This window comes from Botryllus schlosseri, chromosome 16 (genome assembly GCF_051294905.1).
Source record: "Botryllus schlosseri isolate E-star chromosome 16, Bs_hap1, whole genome shotgun sequence".
Classification (NCBI taxonomy): Eukaryota; Metazoa; Chordata; class Ascidiacea; order Stolidobranchia; family Styelidae; genus Botryllus; species Botryllus schlosseri.
The window spans coordinates 21,289,337-21,317,287 of record NC_137251.1 but is presented as its reverse complement, the minus strand read 5'-3'; the positions used below and the strand labels follow the sequence as shown (position 1 = coordinate 21,317,287).

The 27,951-nt window shown below is 40.0% G+C and overlaps 3 protein-coding genes and 3 long non-coding RNA genes across 6 annotated transcripts in view; all 6 read right to left on the bottom strand.

The window, feature by feature from the left end:
- The window catches only part of LOC145459361 (calreticulin-like), a 283,057-nt gene that overhangs the window by 57,641 nt on the left and 197,465 nt on the right, over positions 1 to 27,951 (bottom strand). The gene's annotated exons all lie outside the window — the stretch shown is intronic.
- On the bottom strand, positions 19 to 2,532 carry LOC145459358 (kelch-like protein 26). Its single transcript, XM_080338009.1, has one exon. The coding sequence runs from the start codon at positions 2,524 to 2,526 to the stop codon at positions 889 to 891; it is 1,638 nt and encodes a 545-aa protein (XP_080194135.1). The 5' UTR covers positions 2,527 to 2,532; the 3' UTR covers positions 19 to 888.
- LOC145459368 (vacuolar protein sorting-associated protein 26B-like) lies at positions 2,541 to 6,051 on the bottom strand. Its single transcript, XM_080338022.1, has one exon. It carries the CDS (start codon positions 5,269 to 5,271, stop codon positions 4,336 to 4,338), a length of 936 nt encoding a protein of 311 aa, XP_080194148.1. The 5' UTR covers positions 5,272 to 6,051; the 3' UTR covers positions 2,541 to 4,335.
- On the bottom strand, positions 12,606 to 13,324 carry LOC145459432 (uncharacterized). Its single transcript, XR_013921414.1, has 4 exons — positions 13,153 to 13,324; positions 12,947 to 13,052; positions 12,778 to 12,884; positions 12,606 to 12,713 (listed from the first exon to the last, which is right to left on the bottom strand). It is a non-coding gene; the product is annotated as an uncharacterized LOC145459432 (long non-coding RNA).
- Positions 13,552 to 15,115, bottom strand: LOC145459433 (uncharacterized). Its single transcript, XR_013921415.1, has 2 exons — positions 14,681 to 15,115; positions 13,552 to 14,468 (listed from the first exon to the last, which is right to left on the bottom strand). It is a non-coding gene; the product is annotated as an uncharacterized LOC145459433 (long non-coding RNA).
- LOC145458276 (uncharacterized) lies at positions 24,489 to 25,006 on the bottom strand. The gene is made up of 3 exons (XR_013921102.1): positions 24,849 to 25,006; positions 24,723 to 24,767; positions 24,489 to 24,653 (listed from the first exon to the last, which is right to left on the bottom strand). It is a non-coding gene; the product is annotated as an uncharacterized LOC145458276 (long non-coding RNA).

The following is a 27,951-nucleotide window of genomic DNA, read 5'->3' as shown; positions in this document are numbered from 1 at the left end:
ATCGGTGAACTCTACCAACTAAGAGACAAACAGAACATGTTTGAAACAGTGCGTTAACCATTCATCAATATCAAATGAGACTACAAGCCATGGTTTTACACGCATTTCGTGTCGCGATACGGCATGTGAAATAATGAAGCAGATAGGAAGGATTGAGAACTTTCGCAGAAGACATATATTTCAAAATCGTTCACGGTGACTTATTACCAGTAGGCTAATAGATAGCGATTCAAACCAGTGTCAGATGAAGAACTGAAATCCAACATGATATTAGCCAGGAGTCAATAACACGAATTAATTAAATCATCGATATATTTCTGACAAATAGTGGATTGTACAAGCACAGTACATGCATATCAAGTTCTGCTTCGACAAACTCCAAGTTGAAAACAAAAACTAATTAAATTAAGATTTTCATTTTATATCCTTAATATATTTCTGATAAATCATGTATTGTTTCCGTACAGTACATACATATGCACATGAAATCACAATTTCAGAAAATAGACTAGCAAATTCAGTCATGAGACGCCCGGTTGAGTATCCATAAAAATCAAAGTTGCTTTCCAAAACTAGTGGACTTCAGATTCCCTACAACAGCGCTCAATAATTGTTTCAAATCTTCCATCTGCCAATTGGACAACAAAGCATCAAGCTGCAAAAACGTCCCTTGCAAAATTTCCACCACACGTTCTTAAGCTCATTTTCTGCTTTGTGGAGGCATTAAATTAATGATCTACATCAAGTATCAAGTAACATTAGTAATTGGCTTGGCACGGTTATAAATTTGTTGTTAATATACCTAAGAGTTGTGAAGAATCTAAATACTATACCATGCAACTCATCCCTAGTTGGGTTCCTATATTTCAAGACAGACATAATTGAGCACTACAAAGCTTTCACAATAGCTGCTTCCAGCTTGCCTATACCGCCGACATTATCATGCAAGGTCCAAGTGTTATTATCCAGGTTCATCATCTCAACAGATATCATCTCGGCGTTGCTCTCATCCCTAGAACCGCCGACCGCAAACAGCTTGTCGTTGAATATAGCAGCATCGAAACGAGATCGCGAAGAAACCATCCTCGCGATTATAGTCCACGTGCCGACCAGTGGCACATAATATTCCACGGAATTGGTGATCTTCCCAAGTGAAATCTCCCCGCCAAGGACATAAATGCGCCCGCAATGCGACACGGCAGTCGCATCCGCCCGAGGCCGATTCATAGGATGATTTTCACATTTCCACACGCCCATATTCGGTTCAAATTTTTCCATCGTATCCAGAATAGCGTCGTCAAACCCACGGCCACCGATGCAGTATAAAAATTCACCGCATCCAATCACCACATGGCTATAACGGGGTGTCTTCATGTCTCTCATTGCTATCCACGCGTTCTTTGAACTGTGATAATATTCGCCATGACAGCTTGCGACTGGCACTGTGCCATCTTTGATATTCATACGACCGCCGACAACGTACAGGTAATGATCGAGCACACCACATTTGATCTGTCCATGTCTTTCGTGAGGCATATTCGCGACTTTTACCCATTTAGAAATCCTACTGGTGGTATTCAGTCTGTGCACGACGTCGCCTTTCAAAACGTAGATATATTCCTCCATACATATCGCGGCACAATTTTCGTAGATATCAGGATCCAGCGGGCGCATGCGGCATTTTCTTTTCGTTTCGATATTGTACGCCTTCAAGCACGCGTGGGCGCTATCGAAAAACACAATCGTCGGGGACAGCTCCGTTTTTGAGAGCCGCGAAAACAATTCGCGTTCGATCAGCCGCCTGGACTCGTCGAAGATGCTGAATATCGGCTCGTTGCGAATGGTATGCAAGAAGAACTTGTTGGAGAACTGATTCAACTTGATGTATTTTAGGAGATACGGAAATTCCCCGGATCTGTCTTTGAAGTCGTGATTTATCCACTTGATGACTGCATCGTACAAAACAGTCGCGGGCAGGTTTTCATTGCGAGGCGAATCCATGAAAAACGACAAATCAACCCGGTCAAGTTCCAGATACTCGTCATACTGTATTATTTCCTCCAAATGATCCAAACCATATTCGTCAGCGGCTTTCTTCAATCTTTCGTGATCAAATTTTATCGCGAGGTTTCGAGCCATTAAGCACCTCGGCCCGTCCATCGACGTCAGAAGATATTCCGCACACTGATCTGCAATATCAGGTAGTTGAAGTTTAGCGCAAGCTTCCCATAACGGCTTCACATCTTCATCGTTAACGTCGGTCACTCCAGTGTAAATATATTCGATGCATTGCCTTATAATTTCCGGCCTGGTGTCGGTGATTTCGACGACTTCTTCTTTCTTATCTTCCGAGAATAAGTTTCTAAAGTATTCCGACGATACGGCCAGCACATATCGGTGCGCGAGATAGGTTTCTCCGCCGACGAGAATCGTGACGTCACACAGCAAGCCTTCTTTCCGACAACGATTCAGTGATTGTAGCGTTGCAGAAGCATGGCGAATTACTCTTATCTCATTTTCCGTCATAATAGAGCGGCTAATTATCTAGTGATGAAAAGGAACACGTCAATCAGACATATTTAGCAAAGGAGCACACATCAATGTAGGGTATACTTAAAGAGCAATTGTAGCTAATATTGATGTCGTATGGGTATAAACTGATCTCCATTGAACAAGGCATGAATCTAAACCAGTACTTCACAAGGTCCCAGTCCTGATAAATCTTAATTCGACTATCAACAGTATGTTTATGGGGATTATAAGCCTTTATATAAAAACGACAACAACAAAATACACAACTTACATTTCAACGAATGCAATCACGCAATATATTACAGGTAGCAGTGAATGGCACATATTGTAATGAAATGAAAGAAGACCATCACCATATTATTTTCATAATTGACCCTTGAAGTTTTTGTATATGAAATCGGTTCTGGGACTGAAAACGGGTAGAGGTATAGGTTCAAACATCTCAACGCGAAGCAGCATCATGTCTAATGCCACGATTCTAACCAAATGCTTGTAGCGAGCTATAATTAATCTGTCCTCCTGCAGAAACGCACGTACACCAGGCACATATCTTGTGGTGCTTGACCTATAAATGACTTTATGTGCACAAGAAAGCAACCCCAGCAGCATATTCTTCTTTTAATTGACATGTCCTATAGAAGTTCAAAAACACATGCATTCAAAGAAATTAATTTGCAGATACACCGATCCCTCAGTGTTATAAACATTAAACAGGGTTGCCATCGACATGGATCAAAAGCTAAGGACAGTTAAACGCTTCAAGTAGCTAATCATTAAATTCCTGACACCGATTGAGCCTGTGAAATGAGTAAATTGAAGGCATTGCAGCAGCTGATACAATGAGAGGCGCCCCGAAATAAAGTTGGAATAAGTGTCAACAATTCTGATATACACGCATAACGTTGTCTTCTATCGATCAACATATGATTGTGCTGTTACACATAAAACAACATTATATGACAAGGAATCAATGAATTATCAAAAACTTTCGCGATCCATACTATGATAGCCTATGGCATCGAATTCAGATAATAATCTGGGATTCATATGTGAAGCATTGTATTGATAGTGAAGTAACTTGAACCAAATTATTATTCTCTAAATTGGTTCCCTTCTTTTCCAAAAAACAAACATAATATTATTGCACAAACACAAAATGCTAAGGCATTGAATCATCAAGTTACATACCCATAAACCAAGTTGACTGAACTGAATTTGGCAGACTTGATTCACATAGCCAACAAGTATCAACAATGAATATAGGCCTAGATCATAAAGCTTATCCACAGTAGCAGTGGATCCACAATCGAATATTGAGTTTCCCCCAGTTAACATGGAGCATGTGAATCAAACCATGAACGGACTCAGAAAAAAACAACTCAGGTAATCAGTCCCCAGACAGGGACAGATGTGTTTAATATCAATCCTTACTGGGTTACTGCTATCATAGTAATATGGATCCTTACTTCTACTCGGATGGCGCAAGTTGCATATTTATTTAAATCTGGCCATCAATGGATTCAGTGTTATCCAAAATAATGTTACAGCTGAGCAGACACAGCTTTTGTCAATTATTGTTAGCGCGTATCACAGATCACAATATAACTATGAAGAGCATCAGTCAGTTCAAAATCCTTTTACACGTTAATCAACTTCTGATTGATGTAATACATTCATTTGTTCTATTACAGGAGGTTTCGATATATATCAGATTTGCAAATTGAAATCACGGCCACATAAAATCTGGCAACCATATGAAACCGCTCAAGAGAGATGGGACAGTAGATACACTGCTGTTTAGCTTCAGCCCGTAAATCTCTGTGTAGAATCTTCAATTCTCCGCGATTGATTCAAGTGTTGGGCATCGCCTTTTCGCCACAGAGTGATTTCTTGTTGCTTGAAATATCTTCGTTCCTCTTCGTCGATGAGCACAAGATTTAGTAGATAATGCACAGAGAATTTCTTGTAGATATCTCTCATCGTTGGGGTTAAGCTATAACCAGCGAGAAAAAGACGGATAGGTATCGATTCACCTTTTACAGGAGCTCCATCCATAATCTCATACTTGGCAATGGTTTCTTCATCATGGAAAACAGTCGGACCATTACCCATCGTTTCGCGTTTGATGACATGAATTTCCATGTGTTTGATCTTCACTCTAACAAGTAGATAATAGATTTTACCGATGATCGCATCTTTCAAGTGATATTTCTGTTTGTTGTATTCGAATTCGATGTGTAAGCAATCTTCAATGCCGACCTCCATTTTGATGCTGTTGTTTTGCTCTGGATAAGAGCTCAGCATGTGAACAACAAACTCTTGCTCTTTGGTTTGGTCTGTCAATCGACGGCCGATTGTGACACGGAGAAAATATCGCAGTCGTACATTGGCGCTGAGATAAGACTCATACGGCTTTTCGACGTGAGGAAACTCAAAACTGAAGGTCTTATTTTGAGTCAAAACGCCGGCAGGAGACAACTGTTTAACCAGGTTGATGAAGTCATGTCGGCTGGACCGATCGTACAGAATCTCAATCTGACCGACTAGTTCCACCTTTATTCCCTTGTGCTCTAGTTTCCCGCTCTTTATAGAAATATCGACAGTTCCAGATACTGTTTCTCCATCATAATACACAATCAAAGGCTCTTTATGGTCACCGTGAGGTACTTTTTCTCTGCTTTCCACGCCACATAGATTGATTTTGATGTCAGCGCTTTGGCCCAGACCAAAGAAACTCATATTCACTATGATTACCGTCTGACAAGAAGGAATCAAGGTTGAATATCAATAAAGAACAATTTTGTTCTATAAGACACATAAAAATTACAAACAGATGGTTCTGTATAGGTACAGGAATATCAAAAACTCTACACTTCATAGAATCAGTGACATTTTGATTTTGACCCGGCAAAACTACAAGATAACATGGAAATGGTAGGCCTATTCTACCGTTTTACAGGGAAATGTTTGTAAATAGTTGTCTATTCTTCCTTGCGTACCGTACAGGTACATTGAACAGTAATGACCAGATTAGACTATACTGGTTGATAATATTTAGGTATCAAAGTTACAATACGGCATGCTTTGCTAAGGTGACGCTAGTAAGAATGCACATGATCGACTGAAATCACTACGACATTAATATGTACTCTTTGTCATTGCCAGGGTTATCAAACGGAGCTATAGATGCGTAACCAGCAATTCACTGCTAAACAGATTTTGTTTTAGACATAAAAGATTTGAGTAAGCTAGAAATTGCCAGGTGGTCACTGTCCTAGGCCCTAGGCAAAATTTAAAAAACTTCTTCACCTACGACTCTAAAACGCAGCACATGTATGTCATCGCCATCCAGCTACCATCATGTCCAGCACAGCACTACAAGAATCGTTCTATCCCATACGCTCTCTATATGCAAGACCTTTACTGTAGAACATTAACGTGTAACATATATCTACGGCTATCGGACCGTCGCGGCGTCACATGTCCAGTGTCCACTTTCAAATCGAAATACAAGCACTTTCTGCGGAATAAATACTGGACATCACCAGAAATTGGCCCTGTGGATATAAAGCTGTATCAGCTGTATCACCCTGAGGATATAAAGCTGTATCAGCTATCAGCTGTATCACGGCTCTATCAGCTGTATCACTCTACCTGTATGGAGTCTGTGTCTTGTGTTCAAACAATTCTTGATTTTTTTTAATTACTTTCAACTTTGAGAATCATCGCTGCTCCCATATTATAGACCAGGGGTTCTCAACCTGGGGGGCGCGCCCCCTTTGGGGGGTGTGAAACATCTGAAGGGGGGCTCGAAGAAGCGGTCACCTGAAAAATGGAGCGCAATTTGCCTCCAATGCAGGCGTGTTTCTCTCTATATAGACCCAATTTCATATTTTTTATTCTCTCATCAACATTCATAACCGACCATACCATCAAACAATCTGTTGGGGTTGCTAGCATCCCAGTTGGATTTTGTGATATGACGATAAGGGGGGCGCGAATGACGATAATGGGGGGGGCCCGAAATTTTTCACTATCAAAAAGGGGGGAGCGTCAAAAAAAAGGTTGTGAACCACTGTTATAGACAAACCGTACCGAGATTCACCCAGGTATCACTCTGCAATTAGTATCAGGTCTATACTATGTCTGCGATGCGCGAAATAGTCTAGTAGGCTGTCACACATTTAGTGAGTCAGCTCTACTCGCGTACACGCGCGAAATTTCTATATTTGATGATTGAGTCGGTCAATATATGATCGGGAATTGCATATAGATTGCTATCAATTTTTATAACGTCTCTCTGCTCACGTAATCTAATTTAGGCTACCGGCTGATGCTGGTAGAGCTGAGTGAGGTGTGCTTGAAAAGTTAGGAGCCCTCGAATAATAATTAATCAAACATCTCCGGGTGTGTATACCCGTTGGCAGAACGAAACAGCACTTTGTCAGGCTCCCCAAAAACCTGGAATCTTGGGCTCTTATACGGTGATAAAATGTCCCCCATCACGTTGTTCACTTTATGGCCACGAAATTATTGTTGTAATGTTTAGTAAGCCAGCGTGAAGCGCAAAAATTTTCAATAATTCATGATAAAATCGGCCTATAAGATCAAGATACAGCTGTGATACAGCTGATACAGCTTTATATCCACAGGGAGATACAGCTTTATATCCACAGACAGAGTGATACAGCTGATACAGCTTTATATCCACAGGGTGATACAGCTTTATATCCACAGGGCCCCAGAAATTATAGCATTTCGACTTCGCCTATCTATACGGACACATGGATGCCGCTTCATTTCTATATCGCTTGTCTTTTCTCATCTTGATTTAGCTTACTTTTCATGCATCTCTCCATTTATATACTGAAGGTGGGTGTCTGATTAAAAATACCACTTTCGGTCGTTTTCGAACAGATGAAAATTCTAAGCATATACGATTACGAGCAAATGTATAAATACACCGGTATATTATGTTCAGACTTCAGACATAAAACTAGACTTACCGCTTACCGGTATAGGCGTTCGTTATATATATCATTAACCCGGGAATTCTCAGTACTAGAATGATTCCATTGATCACACTAAAAACTATATAAATAGTGGTGTACTAATCCTTAAAATTCTCGCTGTGTATACGGGTTACTGCGCAAGTAACCTTATCGGACATACCGGCAGTCAGTCACCTGACAAACCGACTTCTAGGGATTTGCAGGATCGGTTTTAGTTAAAACCGGACACGAACCGGAAGACTTCAAGGGTGCGTTCACGCCTAATATCATTTCATGAACATATATTTTCAGTAAAAGTCACAGAATTTAACCTGATCCAAGACAGGTCAGTGACGCCTGTCAATCGTAACATTTAAACGAGTCATGTCAAATTGAATTTGGGTCGGTAGCCGGATTCGAACATTTTAATCAGAGCCGCTACTACCGCACCCAAAACGCCCCAAATTAGAGAGGAAGGGAGCGAGGGCCCGTAGGGGGAATCAATATAGATTGATTGTGTGACTTAATGTTGGTAGATGTTTTGATTTTATTATTATTGGTACGTCTCGCTATCCCCCCCCCCCAAAGCCTGCGCGAGCTGCAAAAAAGTCGGCGGCGAGAAAACCTTGGCCGAAAATCATCATCATCGTCATCATCATCATTAGTTTATTAGCATTTCCAAGACCGGAATCGATCTTATGCCGCCTGGGTGAAAGCCATAGGATCACGCGGCAATATCGAATTCATAATTCCATATTGGTTTAAAATACATTACAAAATATTGACAGGATTCACAGTATGTTTATGATTCGGTTATGTGCCATCGTACATTGTTTGAAAAGAATTTTAGTCAATGGCGTTGTTTCGCGATAACGCAAAATAGCTCTTCCCAGACCGGGAATCGAAACCGGGCCGCCAGGGTGAAAGCATAAAGCCCATTCACATGAGTCTCGACATTATCACGACAAAGTCAAATGAAGCGAAGCGGCTGACCTACTCTCACGCTTCAGTAGTAAAAGTCCCGGGATCTGCCGAGTGATTTGCAACTTGGGTTTTCACATGACGCATTGGCAGCCGCTATCATCATAGCACGATTTTCATATAAACGGAAGTAAAAATTGATCCACCATGAACATAACAATGCAAAATGTGATGAATATAGAATAGAAGTACTAAATATAAGTGTTTCTCTACTAGGATATAGCTTACAAAATTAGCAGTCTGTCGTTTTAAGTCAATAGAAACCACATTCACCTCGAAAAAGTCGTGTATGAATTGCGCTGAGGACTGGCGCGTTTACACCTTTTTCAAATTTCAACTAATGTCGTCCAGGGCCCTTTTCATACCGGATTTACGAAACTCTTTCGGGAACAAGTTCCGAAACAGGCGATGTTCACATAGAGAAAAAATTACCGAAACAGTTCCGGGAAAAGAGCGCGTTCATACCTATTTAGAGTTACCGCGAACTACTGCTATCATCGTAGCACGATTTTCATATAAACGGAAATAAAAAATGAGTCACCATGAACATGAAAATACAAAATGTGCTAAATCTACAATAGTAGGACTATTATAAGTAGTTTCTCGATTAAGATATAGCTTAATAAATTAGCACTGTCGTTTTAAGTCAACAGGAATCAAATACACATCGATAAAAAAGTCATGTATGAATTGCGCTGATGAGTAGCGCGTCTGCATATTTATCCAATTTCAGATAAAATCATCCAGGAACGTTTTCCAAGGACCGCTCTGATTCTAATATACTCATCTAATTATATACTTTAAGATAAGGGTAAATTTGTACATTTTTAGGTACGACACGATGTCCAACTATCACTTTGAATATGCCCTATCAATACGCGTAAATTGCGATTACCAGCCGCGCCTATGTGCCTTTTTCAAAGTTCATTTAGCAATACCCTGGACAGTTTCCCGAGGACCAATCTGGTTTTAATATACTCCAATGATCATAAACGTTGATATAAAAGTAAATTCAAACAATTCCAAGTCCGACACGATGTCCAACTATCACTTTGAATATGCCCTATCAATACGCGTAAATTGCGATTACCAGCCGCGCCTATGTGCCATTTTCAAAGTTCATTTAGCAATACCCTGGACAGTTTCCCGAGGACCAATCTGGTTTTAATATACTCCAATGATCATAAACGTTGATATAAAAGTAAATTCAAACAATTCCAAGTCCGACACGATGTCCAACTATCACTTTGAATATGCCCTATCAATACGCGTAAATTGCGATTACCAGCCGCGCCTATGTGCCTTATTCAAAGTTCATTTAGCAATACCCTGGACAGTTTCCCGAGGACCAATCTGGTTTTAATATACTCCAATGATGATAAACGTTGATATAAAAGTAAATTCAAACAATTCCAGGTCCGACACGATGTCCAACTATCACTTTAAATATGCCCTATCAATACGCGTAAATTGCGATTACCAGCCGCGCCTATGTGCCTTTTTCAAAGTTCATTTAGCAATACCCTGGACAGTTTCCCGAGGACCAATCTGGTTTTAATATACTCCAATGATCATCAACGTTGATATAAAAGTAAATTCAAACAATTCCAGGTCCGACACGATGTCCAACTATCACTTTGAATATGCCCTATCAATACGCGTAAATTGCGATTACCAGCCGCGCCTATGTGCCTTATTCAAAGTTCATTTAGCAATACCCTGGACAGTTTCCCGAGGACCAATCTGGTTTTAATATACTCCAATGATCATAAACGTTGATATAAAAGTAAAATCAAACAATTCCAGGTCCGACACGATGTCCATCTATCACTTTGAATATGCCCTATCAATACGCGTAAATTGCGATTACCAGCCGCGCCTATGTGCCTTTTTCAAAGTTCATTTAGCAATACCCTGGACAGTTTCCCGAGGACCAATCTGGTTTTAATATACTCCAATGATCATAAACGTTGATATAAAAGTAAATTCAAACAATTCCAAGTCCGACACGATGTCCAACTATCACTTTGAATATGCCCTATCAATACGCGTAAATTGCGATTACCAGCCGCGCCTATGTGCCATTTTCAAAGTTCATTTAGCAATACCCTGGACAGTTTCCCGAGGACCAATCTGGTTTTAATATACTCCAATGATCATAAACGTTGATATAAAAGTAAATTCAAACAATTCCAAGTCCGACACGATGTCCAACTATCACTTTGAATATGCCCTATCAATACGCGTAAATTGCGATTACCAGCCGCGCCTATGTGCCTTATTCAAAGTTCATTTAGCAATACCCTGGACAGTTTCCCGAGGACCAATCTGGTTTTAATATACTCCAATGATGATAAACGTTGATATAAAAGTAAATTCAAACAATTCCAGGTCCGACACGATGTCCAACTATCACTTTAAATATGCCCTATCAATACGCGTAAATTGCGATTACCAGCCGCGCCTATGTGCCTTTTTCAAAGTTCATTTAGCAATACCCTGGACAGTTTCCCGAGGACCAATCTGGTTTTAATATACTCCAATGATCATCAACGTTGATATAAAAGTAAATTCAAACAATTCCAGGTCCGACACGATGTCCAACTATCACTTTGAATATGCCCTATCAATACGCGTAAATTGCGATTACCAGCCGCGCCTATGTGCCTTATTCAAAGTTCATTTAGCAATACCCTGGACAGTTTCCCGAGGACCAATCTGGTTTTAATATACTCCAATGATCATAAACGTTGATATAAAAGTAAAATCAAACAATTCCAGGTCCGACACGATGTCCATCTATCACTTTGAATATGCCCTATCAATACGCGTAAATTGCGATTACCAGCCGCGCCTATGTGCCATTTTCAAAGTTCATTTAGCAATACCCTGGACAGTTTCCCGAGGACCAATCTGGTTTTAATATACTCCAATGATCATCAACGTTGATATAAAAGTAAATTCAAACAATTCCAGGTCCGACACGATGTCCATCTATCACTTTGAATATGCCCTATCAATACGCGTAAATTGCGATTACCAGCCGCGCCTATGTGCCATTTTCAAAGTTCATTTAGCAATACCCTGGACAGTTTCCCGAGGACCAATCTGGTTTTAATATACTCCAATGATCATCAACGTTGATATAAAAGTAAAATCAAACAATTCCAGGTCCGACACGATGTCCATCTATCACTTTGAATATTCCCTATCAATACGCGTAAATTGCGATTACCAGCCGCGCCTATGTGCCTTTTTCAGAGTTCATTTAGCAATACCCTGGACAGTTTCCCGAGGACCAATCTGGTTTTAATATACTCCAATGATCATCAACGTTGATATAAAAGTAAAATCAAACAATTCCAGGTCCGACACGATGTCCATCTATCACTTTGAATATGCCCTATCAATACGCGTAAATTGCGATTACCAGCCGCGCCTACGTGCCATTTTCAAAGTTCATTTAGCAATACCCTGGACAGTTTCCCGAGGACCAATCTGGTTTTAATATACTCCAATGATCATCAACGTTGATATAAAAGTAAATTCAAACAATTCCAGGTCCGACACGATGTCCATCTATCACTTTGAATATTCCCTATCAATACGCGTAAATTGCGATTACCAGCCGCGCCTATGTGCCTTTTTCAGAGTTCATTTAGCAATACCCTGGACAGTTTCCCGAGGACCAATCTGGTTTTAATATACTCCAATGATCATCAACGTTGATATAAAAGTAAAATCAAACAATTCCAGGTCCGACACGATGTCCATCTATCACTTTGAATATGCCCTATCAATACGCGTAAATTGCGATTACCAGCCGCGCCTACGTGCCATTTTCAAAGTTCATTTAGCAATACCCTGGACAGTTTCCCGAGGACCAATCTGGTTTTAATATACTCCAATGATCATAAACGTTGATATAAAAGTAAAATCAAACAATTCCAGGTCCGACACGATGTCCATCTATCACTTTAAATATTCCCTATCAATACGCGTAAATTGCGATTACCAGCCGCGCCTATGTGCCTTTTTCAAAGTTCATTAAGCAACACCCCGGACAATTCACAATCCTTCGATCATATACAAACAGTAGAATTCAGGCAAAGCAAAACAAAATGGTTTTAATAAAGAAAACACAAAATTTAAAGAACCGATTCCGACGCAAATCAGTTCTCGGAAGCAGGTGCTTGACATTCCTCATGCCTAAATGGAATTATATAGATGAACCACAGTTTGATTGAATATAATACATGTGACTTCACATTACCTCTCGTAGTTCAGAATTATGTTACCAAAGTGTTCCCTATATTGGTCGCAGCTCTTTTCGTCATGGGGGAAGTCAATTGGGAGACCTCTCAAAAGACGCTCCGCAAACTGTGTAATATTGAGATAGTGAGGAAATTAATTTCGTTGTACACTTCATATCATTAGATTACTTTTAACACCAATACTCCACAATTGAATCCATCCTGTTGTTGCTCGTGGTGATAAATGTTCTTTTGCAAAGAATGGCGATGTGCAGTGTAGAGGTTGAGAAAGTTCCTGATAAAAAAATAGTTTAAATGGTAAATTTATATTGTATAATAAATGTACACCAAATGACCATATTTCATGATTATCGTTATTTTATACGTCAACTAACCTGCAGTTTTTCGTAATATTTTCTTCATAATTGTCTTCATGGCCCATGGGATCGTAAATTGTTATTTTACCGCAATCAAAATCAATTCCCTATTAAATGCAATAACATATTGTTCGATGTAGGCCTAAACTATGCAGGTCACAAGACAAATTCAATGCACAATGCTCATACCAAGAATATCCAATGGTTTCCATGGACCATAGGTGTATGGGAGGAAAAACTTTTGGGGATGCGAAATATTTTTTGCCCAAATAGACGGTGAGCGACAAAAGTAGTTATAAAGCACCTAATAGTGTAAATGACGCACTGGGAAGAACTTTACCCATATTTAGGACAAACTGCAATACAGTCAAAGCAAAGATAACCCATCACTGAAGCGAAATCCGAAATTATTTCAAGGCTCGGATATTTATGAGCAGTCAGTATCACCAATTCAAAAAAAGTATTTGTCTCTGCCATGATGCATACCAAATAGGCCTACATCAATGATGTGCTCAATATTGAAGATAGGTAAAATAACGCCATATTGGTAAGTCGTGCCTGACCCATAGTCTATCTGAGATATGTTTTTAGTCTTTTCAACTTCGAAAGTGCACTTTCAGAACTGTGGTCAAGAATTTTTCCATCGCTGTAAGATGAGTCTTGTACTTTGCATGATTAACAAATTTATGAGGCATTCTCCATTGTGAATACTTGAATCCAGCATTTGATTTGTTGAATTTCAGGCATAGACAGCATTTCATAGTCTTGTCATTTTTATTACAAGTTAACCAGAGATGTGTTTTGAAGACTTGAGATTTCGTTTTGAGGAGCTGGATTGAAATCTCTTGTTCCTCATTGCCGTGGGCTATTTCTTTGGATTGTAGCATTGTAAAATTTGTCGATGAGGCTCAATGTTGTCGCCAGCAGATCTTTTGAAATCATTGCTCATTGCCGGATCAATATTTGATAGTAATTGTGTCAAGATTTGCTATCACACATGTTTCTGGCACTGACTGAAGAAAGAGACACTTGCACAACAATCGCTGCAACAGTAGTTATATCGTGAGCAGGAGTTTCCATGGGCTTGTGCACTGTCAATTGGTATCATCAGTACTAACGGCTATGAATGTTCCATTCTAATTGGCCGAGAAATGGGTGCAAATGTTAACTTTCTTCGTTCAAGCTGATCTTCAGCACTAAATTCAATTGAACAGTTAGCAGACTTTATATTCTCTTCTTTGTAGGATGCAGCATGCAGATAGGGATTGGCGGCAGTTTTTGCATGTCGGTTGATGTCCGAAAACTTTCTCTTTTGATGCTTATCCATTGATTACCTGGGTAAAATTCAAAAACTTTACTGACTTTTTAGTAGTTACACTATTTTTTGCTATTTCTCAAGTTAGCAAGCAACTGATCTCCACTTACATGGTAGACAATAACTGTATACCTGATAGACGAAAACTACAAGAACTAGTTTGGATACTGCTTATCATCAAAGCGAACATAATTTCATGCAAAATCCAATTAAAAGAAATATACAGCTCACCTGATTTCTGTATAAATTTCGAATCCAACAAATTCCCGACATCGCGACACATCTTATTCTCCCTAAACCAACACACCCTCAGGCTCAGCTTAGAGCTTATACAAAACACAATGACATTTTTCATTGCAATTCGACATGACTAAAGTGGCAGGAGCCAACAAACCAAACATATATTCTGCAGGATTAGTGTGCGATGAACCATAGCTGCAATAATAATGCCTGTGATATTAGATTGCTTTTTCCAATATATGATTTAACGATATGATATCATTTTTACTATATGCAGAAATTATCCCTTGTTTTATGCGACCATTATCTCTGTCTATTAGTCGTGTTCATCTCATATCCGGATTGATAGACTGAATATGTTGGTTCACCTATGACCTCAAATGTTTTGTTCCAATCCAGTGACCACAAATGACGAGTCTACTACGTTCAGGTACCACTGTGATGCTAATAGCACATCAGCAGAAATATGATGACCGCGTGAATCATTGTGAATGTACATGGATAACATGTTTTTTTTCGGTCTATAAAATTTGGTAATAACTGGAATATGTGTTGCCAGATTTCAAAATTCTCAGAAAAACCGGTTGCCAGCTCATAATATTTGGAGCTGGTCAACAAAAAGGATCCTGTTCCGGCAAATAGACATCCAAATGCCTACATTCTAACGATAAACCCAAAATTCATATTCACCCCTCTGCGACCCCAAGGGCAGATCCACTCCTTGCTACAAGTCGAAATGACTATCCCAACATTACCCCAATAAATATTTCAGCCTTCGGAACACAATAGGGGACCCAGCAGAATCTTTTGAAAATGAATATTTTTCTAAGAAATAGATATGAACATGATGATATTATAACGGATATTTAAATATTCATTTTCACCCCTCTGCGGCCCCAAGGGCAGATCCACTTCTTGCTACACGTCGAAAAGACTATCCCAACATTACTCCAAAAATATTTCAGCCTTCGGAACACAATAGGGGACCCAGCAGAATCTTTTGAAAATGGATATTTTTTCAAGTAAGAGAGATGTACATATTGATATCATAACGGATATTTAAAATATCATATTCACCCCTCTGCGACCCCAAGGGCAGATCCACTTCTTGCTACACGTCGAAAAGACTATCCCAACATTACTCCAAAAATATTTCAGCCTTCGGAACACAATAGGGGACCCAGCAGAATCTTTTGAAAATGGATATTTTTTCAAGTAAGAGAGATGTACATATTGATATCATAACGGATATTTAAAATATCATATTCACCCCTCTGCGACCCCAAGGGCAGATCCACTTCTTGCTACACGTCGAAAAGACTATCCCAACATTACTCCAAAAATATTTCAGCCTTCGGAACACAATAGGGGACCCAGCAGAATCTTTTGAAAATTGATATTTTTTCAAGTAAGAGAGATGTACATATTGATATCATAACGGATATTTAAAATATCATATTCACCCCTCTGCGACCCCAAGGGCAGATCCACTTCTTGCTACACGTCGAAAAGACTATCCCAACATTACTCCAAAAATATTTCAGCCTTCGGAACACAATAGGGGACCCAGCAGAATCTTTTGAAAATGAATATTTTTCTAAGAAATAGATATGAACATGATGATATTATAACGGATATTTAAATAATCATTTTCACCCCTCTGCGGCCCCAAGGGCAGATCCACTTCTTGCTACACGTCGAAAAGACTATCCCAACATTACTCCAAAAATATTTCAGCCTTCGGAACACAATAGGGGACCCAGCAGAATCTTTTGGAAATGAATATTTTTCTAAGAAATAGATATGAACATGATGATATTATAACGGATATTTAAATAATCATTTTCACCCCTCTGCGGCCCCAACGGCAGATCGACTTCTTGCTACACGTCGAAAAGACTATCCCAACATTACTCCAAAAATATTTCAGCCTTCGGAACACAATAGGGGACCCAGCAGAATCTTTTGAAAATGAATATTTTTCTAAGAAATAGATATGAACATGATGATATTATAACGGATATTTAAATAATCATTTTCACCCCTCTGCGGCCCCAAGGGCAGATCCACTTCTTGCTACACGTCGAAAAGACTATCCCAACATTACTCCAAAAATACTTCAGCCTTCGGAACACAATAGGGGACCCAGCAGAATCTTTTGAAAATGGATATTTTTCGAAGAAATAGGGATGCCCGTAATGATATTATAACGGATATTTAAAAATTCATATTCACCCCTCTGCGACTCCAAGGGCAGATCCCCTCCTTGCTACTAGTCCAAATGACTATCCCAACATTACCCCAAAAGATAATTCAGTCTTCGGAACGCAATAGGGGACCCAGCAGAACCTTTTCAAAATGAATATTTTTTAAGAAATAGATGAACATGATGATATTATAACGGATATTTTAAAAATCATTTTCACCCCTCTGCGGCCCCAAGGGCAGAACTACTCTTTGCTACAAGTCGGAATGACTATCCCAACATTACCCCAAAAATATTTCAGCCTTCGGAACACAATAGGGGACCCAGCAGAATCTTTTGAAAATGAATATTTTTCTAAGAAATAGATATGAACATGATAATATTATAACGGATATTTAAATAATCATTTTCACCCCTCTGCGGCCCCAAAGGCAGATCCACTTCTTGCTACACGTCGAAAAGACTATCCCAACATTACTCCAAAAATATTTCAGCCTTCGGAACACAATAGGGGACCCAGCAGAATCTTTTGAAAATGGATATTTTTTTAAGTAAGAGAGATGTACATATTGATATCATAACGGATATTTAAAATATCATATTCACCCCTCTGCGACCCCAAGGGCAGATCCCCTTCTTGCTACTAGTCCAAATGACTAACCCAACATTACCCCAAAAGATATTTCAGTCTTCGGAACACAATAAGGGACCCAGCAGAACCTTTTGAAAATGAATAGTTTTCTAAGAAATAGATGAACATGATGATATTATAACGGATATTTTAAAAATCATTTTCACCCCTCTGCGGCCCCAAGGGCAGAACTACTCTTTGCTACAAGTCGGAATGACTATCCCAACATTACCCCAAAAATATTTCAGCCTTCGGAACACAATAGGGGACCCAGCAGAATCTTTTGAAAATGGATATTTTTCGAAGAAATAGGGATGCCCGTAATGATATTATAACGGATATTTAAAAATTCATATTCACCCCTCTGCGACCCCAAGGGCAGATCCCCTCCTTGCTACTAGTCCAAATGACTATCCCAACATTACGCCAAAAGATAATTCAGTCTTCCGAACGCAATAGGGGACCCAGCAGAATCTTTTGAAAATGAATATTTTTCTAAGAAATCGATATGAACATGATGATATTATAACGGATATTTGAATAATCATTTTCACCCCTCTGCGGCCTCAAGGGCAGAACTACTCCTTGCTACAAGTCGAAATGACTATGCCAATCTTACCTCAAAAGATATTTCAATCTTCGGAACACAATAGGGGACCCAGCAGAATCTTTTGAAAATGGATATTTTTTCAAGTAAGAGAGATGTACATATTGATATCATAACGGATATTTAAAATATCATATCGGATATTTAAAATATCATATTCACCCCTCTGCGATCCCAAGGGCAGATCCCCTCCTTGCTACACGTCGAAAAGACTATCCCAACATTACTCCAAAAATATTTCAGCCTTCGGAACACAATAGGGGACCCAGCAGAATCTTTTGAAAATGGATATTTTTTAAAGTAAAAGAGATGTACATATTGATATCATAACGGATATTTAAAATATCATATTCACCCCTCTGCGACCCCAAGGGCAGATCCCCTCCTTGCTACACGTCGAAAAGACTATCCCAACATTACTCCAAAAATATTTCAGCCTTCGGAACACAATAGGGGACCCAGCAGAATCTTTTGAAAATGAATATTTTTTCAAGTAAGAGGGATGCACATATTGATATCATAACGGATATTCAAAATATCATATTCACCCCTATGCGGCCACAAGGGCAGAACTATTCCTTGTTACAAGTCGAAATGACTATCCTAATATTACCCCAAAAATATTTCAGCCTTCGGAACACAAATGGGGACCCGGCAGAATCTTTTGGAAATGGATATATTTTCAAGAAATAGGGATGCACGTAATGATGTTATAACGGATATTTAAAAAAGAATCCAATAGTGGAAATGTGTTTGGTCCAATGGGTATTTGACGGTTCCTGCGGAGCATATCACCCGGCGACAAGGCAAATGCAAACCCCGCAGCTGCTGTTGTCTACCTGCTGCAACACTTTCCCTATCTTGTTTCGTTTCTTGAATACTTATTTGATGAGTTGGTGATTTGGATCGGAAGTTTTAGCTTCCGATGAAGACGATCCCTGAAACTTTTTTTGCGTTTTGTTTGATTTACCGTTTATACTTTTTATGGAAAACTGTATCGCAACATCTCTCACAAGACCTTGACACTTCGTTGCGACATGTTAGAATAAATTTATCCAATGAGCATTTCGATGTGGTATGTTCAAAGTAAATATTTTTCAATTGGAAAAAATGTTCCTCAATTATTCCTTGGGTTCGATTGTTTTTACATATACACTGTATTACCTTATCATTACTTTGCTTTTCGAGATTGTTGTAGAAATTGGAATATTTTGCATAAAAAGCAGTGACAGAATTTTCAAAGACATGTCGCGATAAATCACCAAGTAAAAGGCGGGATGTTTCTGCGAGTTTCGACATCAATTTTCCATAACAATGTCGGAGAAGTATGCATTTTCCTCGGATAATTTTTCTTTGCAATTTCCGTTTCTGTATGATTTACTGTGCTTGAGTTCGTTGATCATTTTCTCATATCGTAAATAAAAGGCGACTTGAGCTCCTGTTTTCTTTCCAGCGACGCAACATTGTAGAAAAAATCTCCATAATTGCCGAAATCGTCAGATTATTATTCTTCAGACGTCAAGTCGCGTGATCTGTCAATACTTTTGTGTTCTTGTAGACGTCGATAGCACGATAACCACTTCTGGAATGTTTTGTCTTGATAGGAGGATACCGATCAAGAAGCCGGACACATCGCCATTACACTATCTCGCTCGGTATATGGTAACCTGGTTTCCCTGCAATACAGCCATACCACTGAATTCCACAGAGTAAGAGCCCCATCGATCAAAAATAGTCCAGGATTCGCTTTTGAGGGAGCAGCATCCTTGAAACGCAGTAAAAATGTTACAATACTTATAGTCGCGTGTGGTGCTGTTACAAAAGTAGCAACATGCAATCCAGGATAACCCTCATATGGATATCGCACAAGCAATGGATAAATTTGGCATGCAGGGTGGCCGCAGCGAGAGCGAATTACACTTGATGTGCCGTCAAAATAAACTCCGCCCTTCCGACATAAGTCTGCGAATAGTTCCAACTGCGCTTCGCTGAATAGCGTTGCCCCTGGTTCGGGAAATCCTTCCCAGTGACGCAAAAAGTTAGAACCGTCGTTTTTATAATCCTCGGCCGGAATATTAAGATTTTGGAAGACAACATGTGTCTAGTTCTGAGGCAGTCCAATACTACTCTCTACCTGTTTGAGAACAGATGCAGATGTGATATATGTATGCGAGCCACAAATTCTCTCAGTTTCTGACAATTGACCCCTTGAATCAGAGGTCTCATACACGCGGCCCGCGAGACCATTTTGTGCGGCCCGCGACGGCATTTCGAATTTTCAAGTATTCGACAATATTTAACTGCAAAATATATATTTTTTTTATTTGAGAACTGGAAATTTGTTCTATAACTACTCCAGAAGCCTGAAACTACTCATCAAACTTAACTATTACATCATTTTCAAAAGTTACCACGCAGTAGAAGAGCAATTACTACGTTACACTACTTGTTTATGATGGTAAAACATGACCCGCTGATGAATCGTGACTGAAAATTGAGATTTGGACTTCGGCGCGAATGTTTGTAGAATTACTCGATCCCGGACGCAATGTGTGATAAAATAAAAATGACTTGAGTTGAGTCGGGTCAAACGTTATAATCAGAGAAGGAATTATTGTGACTCAGAACCCCTGGACTTAGTACAACCACCGACGCACCAAACTATCAAACTGGTATGGGGAATGGTTATCAAAAGGTCTTAGCTTGAGTTGCGTATTTAGATATCTAAGCAGCTCGGTATGGCAAACATTGGCATTATGTTGTCCTCTTACTGTATAGTTAGTTACATCCTGTGTCATCTTGGGTATCTTTATCCTTGTTATCGTCGCCATTTAAATGTGGCAAGTATGGAGTAGTCGTAGCCTTCACGGATGTAAGCCTGTAACACCAATGGATTGTTCGCCAATTTGACATTTCTATTGCTATGGCACAGTAATCATTATATTCAAGTTTGTATAGATCTGTTCCAATATTGGAAGGTAAATCTAACGCTGATTTAATTTGACTTTGGTAATGGATTGATCAATAGCCTAGTTATCAGGAGTATGCAATATGCATGCCCGAAACCCCGATTAGGCTGTAGGCCTACTGCTACAATGCTCTGATATCAGATCAATCTTTGTAAAATTCTAAAAATATTCTACCTATAATTGTGACACGTGAGATTTCCGCTAGCTGCAAAATTTTAACGCGACAGCTTTACGATGTCCTGATTCATTTGTAGCCTACTGTGTTTGGTGTCTACGACTAAATATACAGCAAATATGCCAAGTACACCAACAATTTTATTCAAATATATTAAAATGTGATTTTTTTTCGTGCCAGGCGTGAATTCACAACAGTAAATCACATTGTCACAATATTTGTGGAATGCCGGTCTGCAAGGTCCCGTCAAATAAGGCCTACTTGGAAATACATCGAATTTCCCTATGATCGATGCTGCGGCCCGCGACGCCATCAAAAAATAGGAAATTGGCCCGCGAGAACATTTGAGTTTAAGACCTCTGCCTTAAATCCCTATGAAGTTTTTTGGCGATCTATCCTCAAGGCGTTCTCTTAGTAATTCGATTTGCGGCCCTCGAACGGGCCGCGAACGAATGCATGTTGTTTTGTGGTCGCGTGTACCACTCAAACCAAGTTCGCAAACTCCATTTTCCAGTTTAATAAAGTTGTCGATGGTTCCATGGAACCCACATCCACAGCAAGAAAGATGTACGCATTTTAGCCTGATATAACTTTCGTGGTAAAGATCTGTGATTTCGAGGCTGAATCCACTGCGTCGTGCTTTAGGATGGTGGTAGTGGACTACTGACGCACATTTGTCATAAACCCATCTAACGACATCAAACAGGGGCGAATAGTAATGTGAATCTTTATGGAATCTATGTGGCGAGCGATCTTTGCAATTTTTAAGCCACTCCACTATTGTCATGCACCATGTGTGTGAAAGTTGAACATCGTGTTTTCCAATTGTGACGTCATTTAATTCAAGAGTTCCTAATCGTTGTAGAACGCTCATTGTCACACATGGACTACTGCTTCCGTCGTTTTCTGTTTCGTCGTGTCCCGAAACCACTGATGCACTGACGAACAGTATGCGATTGACTCAGTACGGCCCCTAAACATGTGATCGTAGATTCAGGAATGGTCGGCAGGTTGAGGAGACAACAAAGAACTTATAAGTTTCTTCAAATTTATTGCTTCATCATATTCATTTTCAAAACGTTCTGCTCGGTCCCCTATTGTGTTCCGAAGGCTGAAATATTTTTGGAGTAATGTTGGGATAGTCTTTTCGACGTGTAGCAAGAAGTGGATCTGCCCTTGGGGTCGCAGAGGGGTGAAAATGATTATTTAAATATCCGTTGTAATATCATCACGGGCATCCTTATTTCTTGAAAAAATATCCATTTTCAAAACATTCTGCTGGGTCCCCTATTGTGTTCCGAAGGCTGAAATATTTTTGGGGTAATGTTGGGATAGTCATTTCGACTTGTAGCAAAGAGTAGTTCTGCCCTTGGGGCCGCAGAGGGGTGAAAATGATTTTTTAAATATCCGTTATAATATCATCATGTTCATCTATTTCTTAGAAAACTATTCATTTTCAAAAGGTTCTGCTGGGTCCCCTATTGTGTTCCGAAGACTGAAATATTTTTTGGGGTAATGTTGGGATAGTCATTTCGACTTGTAGCAAGGAGTGGATCTGCCCTTGGGGTCGCAGAGGGGTGAATATGAATTTTGGGTTTATCGTTAGAATGTAGGCATTTGGATGTCTATTTGCCGGAACAGGATCCTTTTTGTTGACCAGCTCCAAATATTATGAGCTGGCAACCGGTTTTTCTGAGAATTTTGAAATCTGGCAACACATATTCCAGTTATTACCAAATTTTATAGACTGAAAAAAATCATGTTATCCATGTACATTCACAATGATTCACGCGGTCATCATATTTCTGCAGATGTGCTATTAGCATCACAGTGGTGTTCAGGTTGTGTTATTTTTGGCGATGACCAAAAATCTTTGATGAGCAATAAGAAATTTAGCAACCTAAATGCTGCATACTTAGGAAATCCATGAAGTAAACTTCCTTTACGTTTTTAAACTTATTGCTTTGCAAGAAAATGTAGGTACAGTAATTGTTTCAAAGAAAAATGCAGGTACACGTACCGTACCGGTAACGTTTTCTATTACTACGTGGGGCTGAACAAATCTAGAATTGATTCTATTCAAGATTGCAAGTCTGGTGTCAATCATTATTATCTCATAACAGTTTGTATGAATTAGAAATATGAATATCTTATGCCATAGAAGAAGAAGTGGAAAATATTGACTTTACGGCCATAAGAAGATGGAGAATTTGGTGCAGATGGTCCATCGATGACATAGCGGACTTTGATACGGCCATAATATGCTGAAACTAGGATCTAAGTGGAAAAGGTGTCTGAAGAGGGAAACGCCATCCTAAGTGGAAAAGATGTCTGAAGAGGGGAACGCCATCCATTCGAGTTCCGGGCTAATCTGATAGAGGATTGCCGAATGTCCATCGGTTCGGTGACATAGCGGACAGTGATACGGTCATAATATGCTGAAACCAGGATCATAAAGATGTAGAAAACAATTCTAAGGAGAGGAAAGGCCAACCATGCATGTTCCAGGCTAATTTGACAGAAGATTGCCCAATGTCCATCGATGACATAGCGGACAGTGATACGGTCATAATATCCGGTATGCAGAAACCAGGATCATGAATATGTGGAAAACATTTCTAAAGAGAGGAAAGGCCAACTATGCGCGTTCCAGGCTAATTTGACAGAAGATTGGCCAATCTCGATCGATGACATAGCGGACAGTGATACGGTCATAATATGCAGAAACCAAGATCATAAATATGTGGAAACCATTTCTGAAGATCTGGGAAAGCCAACTATGCGAGTTCCAAGCTAATCTGGGGGAAGATTGCCCAATGTCCATCCATTACATAGCGGATATGGTCATAATAGAAATTTTGATGCTCGGCTCATACGCTTGTCATGGTGCCGTTGGCGTATAACTCGATAAAGGGCATACGAAGAGTCCTTGAATTAATGACATATACTGCAATGAATGTATTGCCTTGAAAAAATATACCTGTTACTATAAATATATACCTACTCCACTTATATTGTACAATTTTCTGTGAATGCTAATGTAATATAGTAAGAAAGCAGATTAGAGTATTCTTTTGAAGTTATAGTGAAACTATATTTGCAAAAAATTCCAAACATTTGGGGATGCGGCCGCATCCGTCGCATACCCCTCCCATACACCACTGCCATGGACATGGAGTGACGTGATCAATGGACGTGGACGTTTCAACATGCGATCGATCTGCAGCATACAGACAGAATCGCATTATGTCATTTACAGCATTTTATACGTGATACTCCAATCACCACATACCAAAGACTTGTGATGACATGCTTGAAATTGGCCTCTGAACCACCATTCAGTTGCGTATTGACACGACACAGATTGGTAGCAACCCTGCGGAACAAATGTGCATATGCACTTATGCAGTTTTGAACTTGCTAGGTATAATATAATTGTACTCACATTTGCGAGGGTGGATGTAAAAATCGACATGGTGGAGTCCATGATCTGTGAGAAATGTGCAAATAACATGTCAATGAGTATCCGATGACAACAGCTACTAATTAGCTTGCTGTCAGCATTTAAAACCTGATCATCCAGCCATCCGTGACTCTTTAGTGTGAGCATGGACTTCGTGTTGATGGTTTGACCATTTACTACCGACTCGGGTCTGCTTTTATGAGTCGAACGCCAGAGCTCATTGATATCTACAATTTGTACAATTAATGCTTAACTCGGTGATGTAAACGTGGTGTGTAACTCGCTTCCTAAAGTAAATATGACTGACCTGTAAATTTGAACGCGCCAGGTAAACCATTTTCAGAAGAAGTGTGAGCAGAGTCAGGAGTTCCATCCATTTGCTTGCTTTGGCCACGAAATTTGACTTCAGTTTTTGTACTCATTTTTCCGTATATAGATTTTCGGTTTTGGGTTCTCTTTTTGAATTTGCCCTCCAGAAACATATTTTTCGACTTCGAAGCAGCCATGTGGTGCGAATCGTTTTGCTTTCGTTTGCGAGATGGTCGTCCATTGTGATGGATATAGTCCGCAAATATCTCCTCCGAGCGGTGAACCTCTCTTTGATAAATTTCAACAAATTTATCCAGCCTTGCACTTTTGCAATTCAAATACGTATTTTTGAGCATTTTGAAATGTTGTTCGATCACTCCCTGTGTTGTATTGTTTTTGTACATTGTATTAATACCCTCTCGCGACGACAATTTGATGTAGCGAGCAGTAGCCGCAATGTACGGGCCTGACTTATTTCCGATCTCCTCCCCATGGCGGCCCAAATCCCCGATCATCAGATTTGATGTTGCGGCGATTCTGCTGAGTACCGTTTTTACAATCGTCTCACAAAAACTAGGCGAGAAGTATGGGTTTTTGCCTGAAGAAGTGAAAGCATTTTGGTCCTGTAACGACTTTTGGTGTGCGGAATGCTTTTTCATTAGGGTATGATATCTTATGAAAAACGGCGATCTGCTTTCTTGCCTGTAATCAATGGTTTTCAGACCGAGTTGAAATATTGTGTCATCTACATCCGATGCGCATTCTGCCTCATTAGGTGGACCTACTTGCAAGCACGAGCTGGAGCAGATAGCTCCATGGTGTTTGTGCAGGATGTTAAAATGATTTTGAACAGAATCCTCCAAATATGGGCAGAGCAACACCTCAAAAATGCTATGAACCATGTTATCCAACTCGCTGAGTGTCTTGCAGACAAAGAGACTATGAATCCAGCACATCGCCGTGAAGCACAGTTTTGCGTCATAATGCTTACGACAGAGGATTTTTGCTGCTTTCATGGAATGACTAAAGCAGTTGTGTACAATTGTCTTCCTGAAATCCTCTGCCGATGCAACTCCGGTAACGATGCGGAAACACCGTTCGTAATATTGCCATCTTGTTTCGGAGCAGAACTGAGATAATGCAGCATTCCACAATACTTTACTCCCGTCAATTATCAACATGGCCGGAAAGACTGGTAATGAATTTTTACACGTATATTGAATAAATCGATTGAGAAATCGACTAATTGTCCCTGTATCATGCAAGGGAGTTATGTGCGATACGATCGGCATCGTTGGCCCTCCTGGATAGGGATTCCTTACCAGCATGGTATAAATCTAGAATTTACCCTCATCGTCTTCCTTATTTTGAGTAATGCCGCCGGTTGCATCAAGATATAATGAATCGTAAGGTGCAATGTCTTGGTATATTTTTATTTGATTTTCACTAAGGAGTGTCGCTTGTCGAGGCTTTCCGGACCAAAATCGAATGAAATGAGATCCTTCGTTGCGATAACGAATTTGTAAAAGGTCCATGTTCACCATCCAGTTTTTGCAGAAAGTCTCTGTTAAGTTTAATTTGTATTTCATATTGCGCAACACTCCTTGCGTTGGGACAAAAGAATGAGATCCATGAATCCTCTCAGTGTCACTCAAAGATCCGTAGAGATTCCTAAAAACCTTCGATGCCGAATTTGATGCCAAGTCATAAGCCAATTTTTCGCCGAGTTGTTTGCCGACTCGTCGACTCCGAACGCACGATTTATCATGATTCCTATTACCACTCATGATTAGCCGACAATCTACGTCATTCAATGACGAATAAATTAGTATCTCCCCGACAACTTCACAGCCACAGCAGGTTTTGTGAGCGCAGTATATAGCTACATGTCCTTCATAGTAATTAGCAGACCAATTATTTAATTCCATAACATCTTCCGGTCGCCGAAGATAGTTTTTTCGGATGCACGGAACGCAACAATCGTAAATTTCGGTAACTCTTTGAGAGAAATAAGTTACATATCCAGATTCCTTGGCGAATTGATGATCATGCCTGTTCTTGATAAGCATTTGCCAATCTCCGACAGGGATGTGGAACCTCTCCTGGATTTCTACTGCACTCGATCGCTGTGGTGTAATTTCGGTTTGGAAATGGCCTGCTGCCTGGAGAGTGCTGGTACGAATCCACGGAACTTCCAGGCACGGTGAGCCAGGGTCCTTCCTTTCATTGTCTTCGGTTCGTGGCGAAAATCGCACGTCCGAATGTGTTGACTGTTGGCTATTGGGTGGTACTTCGTCGGTGTTGAGCGTGTTGATCCTTCGCGACGGCGTGTCCGTTTTTTGTTCAGGTTTATTGGTGCCTTGGTAGCTACAATCGTACGTGCTACTGTTTTCGGTTGTGTTGCGAGTCCACGGAACTGTCGGATTTAGTGAGGCAGAGCCCTTTTCCGCGACGCTATCAGTAACGTCATTGGCTGGTTTCGAAAATTGTACTTCGAAATTCGTGGTCGACTTGGGACTAGTACATGGTAACTCTGCGATGTTGCACGTGTCATTCCTTCTCGGCGCCGTGTCCGTTTTTTGCGCGAGTACATTTGGACCTTGGAAACTACTATCGTACGAGCTATTGCTTTTGATGTTGCCGCGATTCTGGTGACGCGCAATTTCCCAATCATCATTAAATTTCAGATCGTTCTCTGTACATATTAGGTGACATCTGTTCCACTGTTTCTTAACTGATAAATTTGCTATCTTTCGGTAGAACGCAAGCAGGATGCAACCACTCATCACAATTCTCACATTGTACAATCAGTTCGCCATTATACGGAGAATCGCAGTGACAATAAGGATAAGCCTTCGTTACGGAATCACGGAAAATGGCGTCGATTGACCATTCGCGGCTA

Excerpts from the sequence above, each read along its gene's own strand:
- LOC145459368 (XM_080338022.1), bottom strand. The coding sequence starts at position 5,271 with ATGAGTTTCTTTGGTCTGGGCCAAAGCGCTGACATCAAAATCAATCTA.
- LOC145459358 (XM_080338009.1), bottom strand. The coding sequence starts at position 2,526 with ATGACGGAAAATGAGATAAGAGTAATTCGCCATGCTTCTGCAACGCTA.